At 36.6% G+C, this 18,428-nt stretch overlaps 1 protein-coding gene across 2 annotated transcripts in view; it reads right to left on the reverse strand.

Annotated features, from left to right (window-relative positions):
• Positions 1-18,428, reverse strand: part of PRSS12 (serine protease 12) — a 73,265-nt gene that overhangs the window by 38,598 nt on the left and 16,239 nt on the right. For both annotated transcript variants that reach the window (NM_001071807.2, XM_009448188.3), the window contains 3 exon segments: positions 222-400; positions 13,556-13,706; positions 17,313-17,491. In NM_001071807.2, coding sequence (NP_001065275.1) covers positions 222-400; positions 13,556-13,706; positions 17,313-17,491 — 509 coding nt within the window.

Consider the following 18,428-nt stretch of genomic DNA (forward strand, 5'->3'; position numbering starts at 1 on the left):
CTTTACAAGACTATATAGCCTTAAATTGAAAAATTCAGGAATAACTATGAATAAAAAGATGGTACTTTAATATACGGTTTGCATTCTTTTTGTTTGTTTTATTTGGTGTATTTATTTGTATGCTCATTTGGTAATGTTGAAATTAAGGAGAAGGGAAGCTGTGGCAGGCCCACATGGTACTGGGGGCAAGAACTGGTACACTAATGGAGTGAAATCCTTACCTGTTAGAGGTGTACAGGACACTCCAGCATCTTCTTTATGGCCACAGTTATGCTCTCCCCAGGAGCTCTTTGGACACTGCTCAATTGAAAGCTCATTCCCAGTGCAGCGTACTTCATCCAACATAACTGGGCCAGACCCTTCCCCAAAATATGCCTGATGCCATGCTTTGGCAATGCCACTGAACAAATAAAAGAATGTAAGGATTCTGGATTAGATACCAAAGATTGGTCTTTTATTTTTTTTTTTCTGTCCCTAGTAAAAGCATTATTATTAATCCCCACTTATTAATTCACTTCACAGGTCATGCATGACTTTCTGTATTTCTTTTTTGTATACTTGTTTGTTGTCCTTTATATTTTCAGCCATTACACATGTTTCAAAGCTAGGTACTGCCCAATATTTAACCTCCTTTTCTTCATTAGTAATGGAACTTCAGATTTTTAGGAGGACAATGGCTATCCAAAATTAAGATCACATTTTGGCCTCCCCTCCTTCTTGATGACTAAGTTTGTTTGTTTGTGGTAAAATAAACATAACATAAAGTTTACCATTTAAAACATTTTTGGTTTATAGCGCATTAAGCACCTTCACATTATTGTACAATATCACCACCATCCATCTCCAGAACTTCTTCATCATCCCCAAATAAAATTGTGCTCCTATTTTAGACACCTAAGTTTTGTTTTTGTTTTTGTTATGTTTGAGTCATAGTCTCACTCTGTCACCCAGGCTGGATCGCTGTGGCATGACCATAGCTTACTGCAACCTTTAACTCCTAGGCTTAAGCAATCCTCTCACCACAGACTTTTGAGTTGCTAGGAATACAGGTATATGCCACCACACCTGGCTAATTTTCTTTTTATTTTTTATTTTGAAATGGTGGGGTTTCAGTATGTTACCCAGGCTGGTCTTGAAATCCTGGCCTCAAGCAATCTTCCTGCTTCAGCCTCCAAAAGTGCTGGGATTCCAGGTGTGAACCACCGCACCCTGCCATAAGTTCTGACCAGTGATATTTAGGTGGAAGTACCATGTATTACTTGTAGGAAGTATCTTTGTTCCACTTCCTTCTCCTGACTGCAAGGATGGCTGGAGCCTAATAAGTTATCTTGGGCCATAGGGTCCCATACTAAGGATGACAGAAGTGCAAACAAGAGAGATTCGGGGCCTTAATAATTGCGGAACCACCAAACTACTCTTGAGCTGGCTACCTCTAGTCTCTTTTCCTAAATATAAAATACACTCGACTCTAAACTTGTTTAAACTGCTGTTATTTTCAGTTCTTTGTTACTCACAGCCAAATCTACTTCTTTTTTAATGTTGTTGTTATTTTGAGACAGGGTCTCACTCTGTTGCCCCGGCTGGAGTGCAGCGGCGTGATCATGGCTTAAGGCAGTCTTGACCTCCTGGGCTCCAGTGATCCTCCCACCTCAGCCTCCTCAGTATCTGGGACTATAAGTGCATACCACCGTGCCAGTGAATGTTTTATTTTTTGTAGAGATGGAGTCTCATTATGTTGCCCAGCCTGGTCTTGAACTCCTGCACTCAAGCAATCTTCCCACCTCAACCTCCCAAAAGTGCTGGGATTACAAGTACGAGCCACCATGCCTGACAGCCAAGTCTATTTCTAACAAAAACATCTCTTTACTGAAGTTTATTTGTAGTTAATTTACTTCTCCCACAATTCAAAGCAATAGCATATTCTTAGAACCCCAGATTTAAGTGAAGATCACAAACCTGTCAAAGTGATTAATAATTTCAGATATTGCATTTTCAGTCCCTTTTAGGCTTTTAATTTTTAGACTATAGCATTTACATTTTTAGTTTGTTTTTCAATGATACTGCATCTACTCCCCCATTATTTTAGCTGCTCTTTTCTTATAACATTATAACTTGAGAATTTACAACAAAAATATATTGAAGAAAAAAAAGTGTGCTAAATGGCTGTAATACCCCACTAATGGTAAAGTCTTAGATACCAATTTTGCGGCTAAAAAGGAGCCTGATTCACTATTTCTACTAGATAACATGGAAGTTTCTTTTAAAAGAACACGCCTAAGAAAACAAAAATATCTAAAAGTTAACACCTATTTTAATATCATTAGAGGGCCAGACACAGTGGCTCATGCCTGTAATCCCAGCACTTTGGGAAGCCAAGGTGGGTGGACTACTTGAGCTCAGGAGTTTGAGATCAACCTGGGCAACAGGGCAAAACCCCATCTGTACAAAAACATACAAAAATTAGCCAGGTGTGGTGGCACACACCTGTGGTCCCAGCTACTCGGGAGGCCAAGGTGGGAGGATTGCTGGAACCCAGGAAGTCAAGGCTGCAATGACCCGTGATCATGCCACTGCACTCCAGCCTGGGTGACACAGAGAAATCCTGTCTCAAAATAATAATAATAATAACAACAATATCATTAAAGCAAATGCTTAGGGAATGCTCCGTCATCACCTGACTCACTTTGAGTTTAAAATTCAAAGAGTGTGCCAAACTCAAAATTTGAGTTTAAAATTCAAGAAGAAGGATAAAAGAATATTATAGGAGGTATAGAGGAAGCTGAGGAAAAGAAGATGGCTTAAGCAAAATATTTTCATGGAGTTAACATTTTAAAATTTAGAATCCTGGCACTATCTGATACTTGTAACACAGTGGACTCTGAGCAATCTGCCCCAACAAAAATTAAAGACTAATATCTAGAACTAATAGGACAAATGTGAGGAAAACATTTGGAATTCTAACACATATAATATTGGAGTCCTAACACAAAGGAATCCTAACACAAATGATATTGTCAAAATGACAATTTTGTGAGTGAATTTGTTTGTTTTGCTAAGGGAAATGTAATGACAAAACAAAGTCATGTCTACTCTGGAAAGAGTCAATAAATGCTTAATTAATAGGATTGTTCTAAATAAAGTTTTCAGTTGTTTCAAAGTATGTCTATATGCCTAGAGAAGAGTGCACTAATCATGTATAAATATTTGTATATTACTGACCATGTCAAAAAGCTTATTTTTTCCAAGCTCAATCTTTGAAGTGGAGAAGTATATGTGGACACAGACTCTCAGCTTCCAATCTGGGCTGTACCTTCAACAAGCTGGGCTACCTTGGGGAAGTTACTAAAACCTTCCAGGCTTAGGATGCAAAGCTGAACACAGGGATGATAACGGCTAACTTGCAGGGTTGTAGGAATTAAACTGATGCAAAGTAGGAGCTCAATAAATGCTGGTTCCCTTCCCTCTTCTGGCACGTTAAGGAATCCCCACGTACCCCCGACAGTTGATAAATAACATATTTTTCACTGCTAAGCAATTTATCTAAAGACCATTTGGTATTTAGTTTAAACAAACACCATGGTTGTTACTTTCCTTCATCCCCAAAAAGTAAAGTTGGGGGAATGGTAAGGAAGGGAGAATCAATCAATATCTTAACATTTTCTGGTTTTAATGTTGTTTCATTTATTTATTTATTTTAAAGTAAATTTCAAAGAAATATTTATGGAAGTAATTTATGGCCTATAAGAGACTGAACGAATGCATGTATGTGTTATTTTTTATTATAGATTATAAGGTAACGGCCCAGAAGACTATTAAGTAAGCTCTGACCTGCATCACTAAACTTCAGATTTTCCTGTGGTAGAGATATATCTAATCAGAGGCAAACATTTTCAAATATTTGAATGCACATAAAGTATTTTATTTAAAAAGGCTGTTGTGCCAAAATAAAACGTTTTGTGCAATGAAAGCACTGATGTTCCTAGAAAAATATGTTTTAAATCAAAATGATCTTGCAATAGTAGTGTACAAGGCTATGAAAAAAATTCAACTGTTTTAAAGATTACTTATAGTAGAAAAAAATCCTCTCCCAGAGAAAACATGTGCATAAAACACTTACTATAGGCTGGGCGCCATGGCTCACAGCTGTAATCCCCACACTTTGGGAGGCCGAGGCGGGTGGATCACCTGAGGTCAGGAATTTGAGACCAGGCTGGTCAATGTAGTGAAACCCTATCTCTACTAAAAATACAAAAATTAGCTAGGCATGGTGGTGTCTGTAATCCCTGCTACTTGGGAGGCTGCGGCAGGAGAATCACTCAAACCTTGGAGGTGGAGGTTGCAGTGAGCCGAGATTGCGCCACTGCACTCCAGCCTGCCTGGGTGACACAGCGAGACTCCATCTTAAAAAAAAAAAAAAAAAATTACAATAAATTAAACAAGGGAACAGTTTAACACTCACAGAAAATAAAATTCAAAAGTCATGTAAAAGCTGTAATTCCCACAATTTGGGGATGGAGGCTGAGTTACTGAAATGTATTATTTGTAATATGTTTATGAAAATACTAATATTGGTTGAAAGAAGAAAACTGCTTGGAGTTGTGTGCCTGAGACCTGTGGTTCCTTTTTACAGGGAAGATACAGGATAGGAGAGAAGGAGCCCTATGCCCTAGAGGAGAGGTCAGCAAAATATGACCTGTGCACCAAATCCGGTATGCTATCTGTTTTTATATTGCTTGTGAGCCGAGTGGTTTTTCAATTTTATAAACGCCAGGAAAAAAATCAAAATAAGAATATAATTTGTGATGTGAAAAATCAAGTGAGATCCAAATTTTACTGTCCAGAAACCAAGTTTTATTGGAATGATGCCACACGAATTCCTAAGTTATTGTCTATGGCTGCTATCATGCTACAATGGCCCAGCTGGGTAGTTGCAAAGTCTATTTACTCTCTGGCCCTTTACAGAAAAAGTTTGCAGACCCCTGCTCTAGAGGAAAGAGATTAATGAAAGCAAATATGGAAACTGACTTAGAGAACACTGAGTGTTGAAGGACAAAACAGGAGGAGACAGGATCACTGACAGAGAAGCCAGATAGGAAAGCTCTAGAGAAAGGCAGATTAACAGCCTTCTTGGATCTTTGCCCTGAGATAAATGCCACCAAAAAAAATCTATTAAGGAAAATTTCAATGGGTATAATTCACTGAGCCATGATTAGGTGCTATAAGGAAACCTGAGACCAATACGGAAGAATATAAAATTTGATCCCAAACTGATAACAAAAAGATGAAATCCAGATGGCTTAAATATAGGTGGAAAAAAAAGAAAAGAAAGAAAGGAGGGAGGGAGAAAGAAGCAAAAGGAAACAGGAGGAAGAGAGGAGGAGGGAGGGAGGGAAGGAAGAAAGAAAAGAAAACTAAAAAGTTACTAGACTAAAATATAGGAACATAGTTTTTATAACCTTGGATGTAAGAGAGAATTCCTAGGAAACCCAGAAGTCAGAAAACAAAAACCAAAAAAGTTAAATTCAACCACATACAAATTGAAAACTACCATACAGCAGAACACACCATAATCAGAGTCAAAATGCAAACCAATAGGCTGGAAGAAACATTTGCAATTTGCAAAAAAAAACTCCTAGAAATGAATAATAGTAATAACTTGTTTTATATATATATATACACACACACACATGCACACACATTTCAGTTACAGTTTACTTATATAAATATGTGTGTGTGTATATATATATCTCTAGATAGATAATTTTTTAAAGACAGCATCTGGTTCTGTCACTCAGGCTGGATTCCAGTGGCACAATCTTGGGTCACTGCAAACTCTGCCTCCCAGGCTCAAGCCATCCTCCCACCTCAGCCTCCCCAGTAGCTGAGACTACAGGCACATGCCACCATGCCTGGCTAATTTTTAAAATTTTTGCAAAGATAGGGTTTCTCCATGTTGCCCAGTCTGGTCTCAAACTCCTGAACTCAAGCAATCTGCCCACCTCAGCCTCTCAAAGCGCTAGGATATTATCACATTTTAGTAAAAGACAAAGCAATCAACTTAAAAAAATAGACAATAGAGAGGATCCAACTATGCACAGAAGAAGTAATATCCATGGCCAATGACCACAGGATAAGAAGCTCAAGATCACTAGTGGTAAAATTAAACAATAATGCATGCTTACCTATCACATTTTTGGAGATTTAAAATATTAATATAACTTTCATACAATTTTTAGGCAAAAAGACAAGCAACTGAAGGCTTTTTAATTCCCTAGAAAAAGTAACAAATCCTAAAGTCATGCTTTGGCTGAGAATACTCTGATAGGCTGAGAAAGGGGAGCTGAAGTATATTGTGTTTCAAATACATTAATTATTACATGACACACATTCAAGGAAAAAGCAAAAGTTCTGGTTAATTGCCTTTGAACTTGGCCCGTTCCTTAAAGGAGATTACAAGATAAGAGAGTACAAGCCCCAAACATTGACTCTGGGGATGCTATGTATTTTTAAATCCTCTCTGAAAACACCACTTGGTGCAAAGGACATGGTTTCATTCTTTTGTTTTGTTTTTGCTTTTGTTTTTTGAAGACAGAGTCTCTGTCGCACAGGCTGGAGTGCAGTGGCACAATCTCAGCTCACTGCAATCTCTGCCTCCCGGGTTCAAGCGATTCTCCTGCCTCAACCTCCTGAGTAGCTGGGATTACAGGCGCCCACCACCACACCCACTAATTTTTGAATTTTTAGTAGAGACAGGTTTCACCATGTTGGTCAGGCTGGTCTTGAACTCCTGACATTGTGATCCACCCGCCTCGGCCTCCCAAAGGATTACAGGCGTGAGCCACCACTCCCAGCCCAGTTTCATTCTTTTTCATGGCTACATGGTATCCTATGGTATACACATGCCAATATCTCTTTATCTAATCCACCATTGATGCGCAGCAAATGGACAAAGCTGGAAGCCACAATCCTAAGTGAATTAACACAGGAACAGAAAACCAAGTACCACATGTTCTCATTTATAAGTGGGAGCTAAATATTGAACACACATGGACATAAATGTCAGAGCAACAGATACTGCAGGCTACTGGGGGATGAGAGATGTAGGTTGAAAAACTACCTATGGGTACTATGCTCATTACATGGGTCCAATATACCCATGAAAAGCTGAAAATTAAAAAAAAAAAAAAAAACACTACCTGGGTGTTTTATTTTCTTCTCATCCATTTCTGTATTTTTATTATTTTAATGATACAAAAATGTTTAAAATAAACTAATCAGAATAACCAGCGGAATAAACTTGAGTACAACAACAAAAAACATTAACCAGGAAACTATAATGTAACACAAAATCAGGTTTTCTGGCTAACTTTTTAGTTTAAGTTAAGAAAATAGTATTTACATATTCACACATTGCTTCAGCCAGTCACTAGCATTTCCTGGTACTCAGAACTATGCTGGCTTTCAAGAGAATACCAAAATAATTGATGACTCTGCTTTTAAAGAGTCATGAATTACAATACTGAGGAAATCAACATAAAACTCGTGAACTGTTCAAGTAAATGTGAATTTGATAAAGCTGTGTGTTCTCTGTCCTTCATGGAAATTATTTCCATACCAGCCCCAGCAGTTCATCTGTAATAAAAGCTCTAGTGTTGTCTAGTTTTTTACCCTCTGATAATCTGTAAATAAATTTTTGGGCAGAGATACTCTGATCTAACACCCTGAATTATTTTCTGTGTAAAGATATTTGACCTACATAACAGCAATCCCCAATAAACACTTACTGAACTGGTTCTATTTCCAATCCCTATTCAAAACATTCTTAAATCTATTTAGCTAATCAAATTGTATTAATACAAAATTTTTGCTTTTGTTTCCCCCTTACATACACAGAAAAAGGCCAAATAAATGGCACCATCTGACTAACTCAATCCCCAGGCTTAGTACTGCTTTGAGGTAGACCTAGAATAGAGTTAGGCCATTCTATTGTACAACATAATTATTTATTAGGTTATAAAAGATTGGCTCTTTAACTGCAATTATCAGTTTGTGCCATATACAGAGTCTGTAATCCATGGATGAAAAAACTCATTTTTAACATCCTAGATTTCTCTCTAGAAAACAATCCCCGCCATCTCCAATAATGATGTTTGATGTGTATCAAATGCTTCCTGCATGCCTGGCACTGGTCTAACAGTGCTTTTAGACATATTAACTAATTTCTTCCTCCCTGCAACCGAATGATGCTATTATACCAAATTTACTGATAAGGAAACAGAGGCTCAAAAGTTATATAACTTGTCCAACATTACACTACTACTAAATGGTAAAGTTTGTCTGACTACAGAGCAGACCGAAACACTGAGCATTCTTGCAGCCTCCTGGAACGCTGTCAATTGATGGCTGATGGCACCTCAAATACAGTCTATCTAAAACACGGTCACTATCATTTTCTTCTTAAATTTAACTTTCTCTCTTGACTTCCTTATTTCTTTCAGCCCTATATTTGTATTTATTCTTATTAACACCTCGCCATTTTACAAATAATGTAACATAACAGAAAAAATCCTAAATTGGGAGCCATAAACCTCAAGACTCTGCCTCCCACTAACAGACTTGGGGAATATTGTGTAATCTCAGTGGGCCTAACTTCCTCAACTGTTAAACAAGTTATCTTTCCTGCTCAATAATTCCATATACCAGGCTATCTTTGTTGTAAAGTTTATACCAGGGGTGTCCAATCTTTTGGCTTCCCTGGGCCACATTGGAAGAAGAAGACTTATCTTGGGCCACACATAAAATAGACTAACACTAACAATAGCTGATGATCTAAAATAAATAAATGAATAAATAATGTTGTAAGAAAGTTTACAAATTAGTGTTGGGCCACATTCAAAGCCGTCCTGGGCTGCATATGGCCTGCGGGCTGTGGGTTGGACAAGCTTGGTTTATACAATGTTTTTTAAAATTTAATGAACCGTAAAATAAAAGAGCAAAGAAAAAAAAATTTTTTTTTGAAACAGGGTCTCACTCTGTCACCCACGCTGGAGTGCAGTGGTGCAACTGCAACTCCCTGTAGCTTCAACCTCCTGGACTCACAATTCTCCCACCTCAGCCTCTGAGTAGCTGGGACCACCAGTGCATGCCACCACAACCAGCTAAATTTTTTTTTCTTGTAGAGATGGGGGTCTCACTATGTTGCCAAGGCTGGTTTGGAACTACTGGGCTCAAGCAGTCCTCCCACTTCAGCCCCACAAAGTGTTGGGATTATAGGCATGAGACACCATGCCTGGCAAAAAACAATTTTTAAAGAGTAATTTATATGGGAAGAATTTGTATTCTACTACTCAATAATATGGTTCTATATAATTTTAGAGCAAAAAAGTAAAAATGGAAGCACCCTAAAAGGAAAGAAAGTATCCACAATTTTTAAATACCCAAGTAAATTATGGCACATCCACAAAATAAAATATGATCTCACAGTACAAAGCTATGCTTCTAAGAGTTTTTGAAAGACATGGAAAATGCTTTTAATGTTAAGCACATAAAAAGGAACTTCAGTTAAAATGTCTCCAACTAAACTTCACTGGGTACATACGCGTTCTCAAGTTATCTAATTTTCTAACATCTGGCTGCCTCCTTTCCCGCTGCTCATCTTTCTCCATGTTCTGGGTTAATCAAATTTAAGTATCTTAAGTATAATAATTCCTTTTGTATTTAGGAAGCTTGCCAGCTACCAAAATATACAGACACCATTAAAAGATGAAGGTTAACAATGACAGCATCTCATAAAGAAACTGTAACCACTACTCCAGAAAAGCATGATGTAGTTTCCCTGTGGGAATTCAACAAGGCAGATAAAACTGAGATGAAATTTGCTTAAGAATGAATCATAAATTGAGACAAGCAACAATTATGTGTCTGCTATCAACCCTGTGCCATTAAAAAACGATCCTCATCTGAAAGTACTTAGCCTTTAAATGAGCAAAACAAATTATAGAGAAAGAAGAGTCGTAGAGTACTGCTTTATTGCAAACTTATGAGAGAACTATAAAATCAAGTGCAAGAAAAGTAAACGAAGAATGTCAGCTCAGAGCATCAGAGTACTTATAATAAAAACAAATCTCTATAAAGCTGGATTGTTATTTGTTACAAGTGCTTGTGGAGGATTTTTGCTTGTATATTTTAATCACTTTTCCAAAGAATTCCCTCATATAAGCAGCAATGAGCTAGTGTTTGAGAAAGGCGTTAATACTTTACTTAACCCATGAGTGTGTTCAACATTAATATGGCCTTCTTGTGATTCTATCTCTATATTTTTTCTAGGTAACTGATTATCCTTGTCAATATGGCCTTTGTTTAAAAACTGTTTCTATTTAAGTGAAAAAAAAATTGTCTCAAGAAAGAACTCTACATTAAAACAACAACAACAAAAAAAGAACTCTACATTACAGCACGAATTTCTATTTTTGTATTTTAGAAAGAGAGTCTTGCTGTCTCACCCAGGCTGGAGTACCGTGATGTGATCATGGCTCATAGTAGCCTCAACCTCTTGGGCTCAAGTAATTTTCCCACTTTAGCCTTCCTAGTAGTCGGGACTACAGTTGTGCTCCACCACACTTGGCTAATTTTTTCTTTTTCCTTTTCTTGAAACGGAGTCTTGCTCTGTTGCCCAGGCTGGAGTACAGTGGTGCAATCGTGGCTCACTGCAACCTCTGCCTCCTGGGTTCAAGCAATTCTCCTGCCTCAGCCTCCTGAGTAGCTGGGATCCCAGGTGCCTACCACCACACCCAGCTAATTTTTGTATTTTTTGTAGAGACGAGGTTTCACCATGTTGGGCAGGCTGGTCTCAAACTCCTGACCTCGTGATCCACCCACCTCGGCCTCCCAAAGTGCTGGGATTACAGGTGTGAGCCACCGTGCCCAGCCTATTTAAAAATTTTTTTTTGTAGACACAGGATCTGGCTATACTGCCCAGGCTAGTCTTCAACCTATCCTCCCACCTTGGCCTCCTAAAGCATGAGCCACTGCACCTGGCCACAACATGGATTTTTGGAATCACTTCAATAACTGTAATGTAACTAATATTCAGTGTGTCACTTAAATGTTCTATGGATTTTTCTAAGCAACAAAAGCTTGCCTTTACCCACAAATATATTAATAATCAAAAATGCCTTTTACCTTAAACTTAGAATAACCCATATTGTAACTGATAATATTAAAAATGCTATTACTATACCCTAAAAGTTCTTAATATTTTTGGCAAAGACATAGGTTTCTTAGTAACTCACATGAAAATCAATTAGCACGTCACTGAACACATAACTGATAACCCAGTGAATACATATATATACACATTAGAGTGTATTAAAAATATAGAAGTTCATAGATACAGCTAACTAAATAGAAGTTCCAGATGGAGGAATAGTGTTTGGTGTTCTGTCATTACCAAATGCTGGTTATTTTGAATGTAAACAATAAAGATGTTTAACAAGATCTTTAAAATATAACTACCTAATTAGAGTGCCCTTGATAGCCAATGTATATGGTACTTACTATGTGTGCTAACTGCTTGTAGATACAAAACCCTATAAATTAAGAAATACGTTATAGATGAGAAAACTGCAACTAAGAGATATTCTGTAGCTTTTCGCAACTCCAGAAATGGGATTTAAACGCAGGTTTTTCAGCATCCAGAACACATGCCCATAATCATATGCTATGCTGACTCCAACAGCAGGCACTGGGAAACTTTGAGAAAATTGCTCGTGAAATTGATACCCAGTCAAAACACTTTTTAAAAATCTTGTCTCAAAAACGTACTTGTTAGTTTTTTCAAAAGAAACCAAGACACCATATTCCTAACCAACCCAAAGAAAATGATCATACCATAGTAAATAATGCCAGTAATCACAGCAAAACCTGTTGACACAGGATCTGCTGTGTTTGTTCCTGTCCCACATGCGAACTATAAATTAGCATTTAGGTCCCATAGTCAGTTTCAGGGGGAAATCTAACTTTACAGTAAAGGATCAGGCTGATGTCACTTAAACCAGTGCTCAATTTCAGCTTCACTTGTGGGGAAAACTAGAGCTTTTCATGACTCCTGGTGAAATGCAAGATGAGAATACATTACCTGTGATGATTTCCAGACAAAATGTTTGCTTTGATCTAATCAAGCCTTTAAACCTAAACTCTAATTTTATGAATTACAAGAACCAGAAGAGTAAACTAAATGACACCAGAAGGAAAAAAATAAGACAAATTCAGAAGATGGGACAGTCTCCAAAACAACTGGCCTGGGCTCTTCAACAAATCAGCATTATGGAAAAACCAAACCAAACCAAAAAAAAACAGCAACAACAAAAAACCCAGGCCTTTCTAGAGTAAAAGACACTTAAGGAACATAATATCCAGATTGGTCTTGGACTAAATTCTGCTTCAGACAAGCCATCTGCCAAGGACACTGTAGGGGCAACTCTGAAAATTTGAATAAGATGAAGTATTAGACAATATTAAAAATGATTACCAATAATTAGTTGTGATAATGATAATTTGGCTACATAGAACAATGTTCTTATTTGTAAGAGATGCATGCTGAAGTGTTTATAGACAAAGTGTTAAAGTGTCTATATTTTACTTTAAAATACTTCAAATATAACATAGAATTTTGAAAAAGAGAGCCAATTATTTTTAAAAATTACAAAAAAATTGAACTGTAAAAACTGTTCAAGGTTCAACAATCATGCTCCAGTCAAGGATTATGGTTAACTGAACACAATGAACAGGGAAGAACAGGCCTCCCATCATTGGCCCCCTCAGTGCTAAATGAAATATTTTTAAATTCTGAAGTAAATGATTAACTAAATGAAATATTTTTAAAAATCTGAAGAAAATGATTAACTTTTAAAAGATCCCCCAATATAATTTTAGAGAAACTTTCAGGCTTGTTATACCAATGTTCAGAATCACTAAACAGAGGGATTAGAAGGCCTAAAATTATAATATTCCAGAATAATCCCAACTGAGGCAACCTGGAATGTTGATTTTCAGACTGCTGTTTTCATGACATAGGCTTCCTTTCCAACCCTACAGGGGAATTATCTCCTTTGTACATTAATAAATATCCTTTGTTCTAAGCACATACCTAACAAGGAAGTGCAGTTCAAAAGTTTAGACAACATTTCATGACTAGAAGTTAAATTTGAGTTACAAGCTAACAACCAGTTTTTCATCATATGGAATTTGATTAAGTCACTATAGTTTACAGTGCTGGTTACTACCTGGGAGTGATGTAAAGACTACTAATGAGAAGTAGTAAAAGCTTAGATTCTTAGTGACATAGAATCAGCCTAATTCAGACACAAGCAGGTTAAACCTACAGAGTACACATTAACTGCTCTTCAGGAAGCCTACAGCCCTACTACAAAGATCAAAAGGTAGCTTGTCCTATTTGTTCAAGGAAATGTGCAATTTAAACAAACAGCACCTGCCTTTGGGTATGGAAATAATAAGATTCAAAAGCTTAAGCAAAACAAGAGTAGTAAAAACAAACCTGAGGCCCAGCTGCCTGCAGATCACTTCTGCATCGGCATCATCCCATTGGTCATCACAGACGGTTCCCCACTGGCCAGCATGGTAGAGCTCCACCCGGCCTTCATGCACACTGCTGCCTCCAGCAAGGCGAATGATGGGGAACGTTGGGCCTGTGCAATGTGAAGTTAAAAATAAGCAAAACCTATGCATTTACATTGATTGATAAGATTAGGTATATTGTATATTTTTTGCCATTCTCAATAATTAAATAATATTTATAAAGCCACACCAGTGATATGGACATACGTATATATATCTAATATATTATGGTAATCTTGGCCAATTAAAATATCCCAAATTGAATTATATGAATACAAGTAACTCTTAGGAGGAAATGTGTTTAAATTCACTTTTCCCCAACAACCTCAGAAACTAGAAAAGGCACACTCAAAAGCTGCGCATTACTGGAAATGTGTTTGATTTGTATAGTATTATGGTGGTGGCATTGATTTTTTTTTTATTTACAGTAACTTGAGCATTACCAATATGTCATTATTAAGAATGACACTTATGTCTATAACATACTTGTTTTCAGTATAGAATTATTTATGCATTTGTAGAAATCAAGTCAAAGTTAATATCTACTTCGTTAAAACAAGTTGCTGGACATCATGGCCAGTACCTCAACAGAACAATATTGAAACTTCATTTGGGCATGAATCAGCTCATATCCGTTTTCGCTGATAAGGACCATCAAATGTGACTACCGTCTCATAATCTACAGCCCTGATCTAGCCCTTGTCAGACTGTGAACTTCTCTGTCTCTTCTCTGCCCTGGATAAGACAGCACACTAAGGGACTTCCTATTACATTGCCTAATTTTGTCTTCCTGAGAGTATTTACTTTTATCTAAAATTGTCACTGATTTACTGTTTACATGTCAATTGTCTCACTCCTCTTGGCTAGAATGAGGACAGAAATACTGTGTTCCTTTACACCTATGTATTTCAGGTACCTAGTATACAGAGGCATATAATAATTATTTATTGACTGCCTCAACTGACAAGCAATGCTAAATAAACCTAGAAAAGACACTCCAAACAAGAAAAAATAATTGGCAACATCCATTCATTAATTTCTGATTAACAAACAGATATCAGACATATGCCTTGTACAAGGTGTTATGATCAGTGCTGCAGGGCATTCGAAGAGACACCAGACAGACCCGGCCCTCAGGAAGTTTACTGCCTAAGGGCGTCGATAAAAGGAGTACAGACAAGAGATTATCAAAAAACCCTACAGTGGTTCAGAAGCAAAGGACCTTACTCATGGGTAGGGGTACTTAGGGAATCACTTGTGAAAAAGCAGTTTTTTTAAGAGGGCCAAGATAGATGGGATTTGGAAGTCAGAGATGAGGGAAGCATGTTCAGGCCACTTGAACATTATGAACAAAAGAAAGAAGCACAAAGCTGAATGTGTCTGGCAAAGAGTAAGGCAGTCTAATTTTACTAGAATAAAGGACGTAATATGGTAAAAATTAACAGTTGGTCCTCTATTATGAAGTCTAGTTGTACTTTTTGCCAAATACTAATCATTTATCTGCATGAAATATGTTTCTAATTTTCCAGTGTAGCAGTCAGTAAACGGCATTTGGATATTCACACTTAAATTCAAATATCATATTTGAGTTTTGTACATGTGCTGCCAAAGTAAGCACTCATATTTGAGTTTTGTAGCAGAAATTTAGATTAGTGACTATCTGCATATACTGTTTACTTGTATACGTTAACTAGCACTTACAATTTGTTAATGGATAAAGACAGGTTTAATATATATGGCTGAATGATGGTAATATAATTCTCACAAATTATGATGTTTATTTTTCCTTTAAAAAGCTTACAAAATACAGAAAAACATGTATACATTTCTTAATATATTTTTCCCCACCTGTTAAGCTTGGAGAAAACAGAAAAACAAAAATTTTTAAGAGAAAATTGAAAACCATCTAGGACCTAGACTGTTTATGGCATACCACCTTTCACTTTCCTATGTTGTGTTTTATTTTAAAATGTGGTTTCTTTTTCTTTTTGGATGACTGTTAAAATATAAAAAATACAGAAAAGCACAAGGACAAGATTTAGTTAACAGCCCCATCCTTCCAACAAACACAAAACTCATTTGAAAGAAAATTCAGTAAATCAATGGACTCATATTTAGCTTATAGATAATTAAACTCCCCACGTTTTCATTTAGATTGCTGCTATTTTCTGTATCCAAGTTGCATGCAATCTTCTACTTTGAAATGTTGGAAAAGCTACAAGTACAGAATGACAAGACACTAAGTGTAATTCCCAAATTTAAGGGAAGTATACTAAAGATCTGTCACTATCCCTTAAGGTGAACTCAATGTTCGCTGACTTCAGCTATACAACTACACATTCTCATTTAATCCACCATGAGAGAATCTTTTTAAATTCTCACTTCTAATTTATCATAACTTTCTATATTTTATATATGTTTATAGATGACCATAAAATTATCTTTGCAACCAGAATATAAACAGATGAATAGATTATAGAAGGTGGAAGGAGTAAAAAATGTAGCTAGATATCCTGAAAAAAATTATAATTATTTTTAAAATTTTTTACTTTACTACTTGAAAAACATTTTATCAATCAGGTTGAGCATAGAGTAAAACCAATAATCTACAAAGAGCAATAAATTATTGGGCCCAGTTCACATCATCCTTGAAGCAGCATTGGATTTAGCAAAAGTAGCATTACCCAAAGGTAGAGAACCAAAAGAAGAAAAGGGAAAACTTACAAGACATCAAGGTTTAACATATGCCTCTCCCAGTCAAAAAAAAGGATTATAGCTCTCAGAGCATACACCTGGACTATATCCCTCCATTGGCTCTTCCAGCCAATCCAGACGAATTACTCCAAACTGGGTCTCTCTGTTTTGTGGTAGGAGCTTCCTTATTCTTCCCCCTGATACTTGTACTCAAACAAAAACCACTGCCCTGGGCTGACTGCTACCATTCCAAGTCCTGGGATATCTGGTCATGCCCCTATCACCAAGGAAAATGCAAAAAGGGATACCATGAGAGTATGGTGGCTTCAGGTTGTGATCATTCATTAAAATACACCATGGTACCCAGAAAACTCTTTCACCATCTTAAAGGCAGTTGTTCCTTCCTCTACTTCCACGAATATAAACATATCTGTACACTGAACCCATACTGATAATTACCACATACCTACTCTATGGAACTTGGAAGAAGCCCTCATTCAAGCCAACAATCCATTTTTAGGGAAGGTGCTCTCTACAGCCCCAAGAACACTGATGCCATAATTATATTGCATTACACAAAGTGAAAATATTTTGTTGTATTTGCTGTATTCTATATTTACTTTCATGATTATTTTCCAGCTTGATTCCATCATAATTTTCCACGACTAAAATATGTGTTTCATATACAATATATTATACAGTATATATATATATATAACCTATAGAGTATACATATTTATTTAAGCAAATTATATAAAATAGAAAATATGTTACAAATGAGATACTATTGGAAAATCAAATGGAATTCAAATTAACGGTACTCATATTGAAGACTAATTAGATGGTAAAATATTTTGACTCAGACTTATTTCTGTAATTAAAGTCTTTAAGGAAATGATTATAACTAAGACACTTTCATCATCTGGAATCACGTTTAAAACATAATGAAAGTAAAACAACAGAACTTTTTTCTTTTTTTTTACCATGGGAAAAGCTACACGTGACAGCAGCTGCCATCTTCTGAGGACACACCCCACCCTGCCAGATGTCTTTTTCACAAAGCAGTATATTTTCTTCATCTCCTCGGCAACGGACATTGCTCCAATAAATGGGAATAAGGCCCAGTCCAGAAAACGGGGTTTGTTTTGCTATTCCTTTTCCTCTGGAAGTACAATGAGCGATATTAGGTTTATCAAATGTAGGCAAAACTTTTTATCAAAACATTTGGATTTGAAAAAAAATGGAAGAAATCAACAAAGATGAATACGGAAGAAAAGAAGAAAGAAAGAAGAAAAACACAAAAGACTACATCAGTTTCAAGGAAATCAAAACATCAGATCACAACGTGGGTTGCCTACCTATGGAATTCTTTTCATCAATCTTGAATAACTACTTTATGTGCCTTTACCATCAATGACTGATTTAGAAGAAAATGGCCAAGTACTGCAGACATAAAAAGTAAGGCTGTGTGCAAGAGGTGTGTCACGAGCTTCAGTGAGGCTTGGACTCCAGTCTGGGCTCAGCTAAAAGTCATGCCAAGCTGCAAGTAACTCGAAGACTTTGTCTTCTAATGTGTCAAAAGAAAAATCTGGATGCTTGAAGATTCTTTCTGACTCTAACATTCTAGGCTAGCATTTTCAAAATTATTATTACTACATCTAAGCACAATATCATCACGGGAGGCAATCCATTTATAATTTTTAAAACCCTACACTGTATATAGTATTTGCTAGCAAGCCTTTGAAACCAATTAATAAAATAGCAACATGCATCTCTTTCCTAACACCAGGAGAGTATTTTTAAAAGAAAAAATGAAAATAATAGCATACAGACGGGTTCTGCTTTTAGCTCATCTAATCCACATATTTTTGTAAGTAACCTCTGCTGTGTACAAACTGGCATTAAATTTTAAAAAGATGAAATGCTTATCTGATTAACATGGTAATCTCTACAACTGTCTCCATGCTGCAGCATTCCATCAACCAAACTGTAAATATTTGGGGTATATCTAAAATGTAAATGTGTCTTCACAGCAATAAAGCTGGGTTTCTCTGATTTTATCGTGCAATTCCTTTTTTTTTAAAATGGACTACTGAGAG

Source organism: Pan troglodytes, chromosome 3, assembly GCF_028858775.2.
Source record: "Pan troglodytes isolate AG18354 chromosome 3, NHGRI_mPanTro3-v2.0_pri, whole genome shotgun sequence".
Taxonomy (NCBI): Eukaryota; Metazoa; Chordata; class Mammalia; order Primates; family Hominidae; genus Pan; species Pan troglodytes.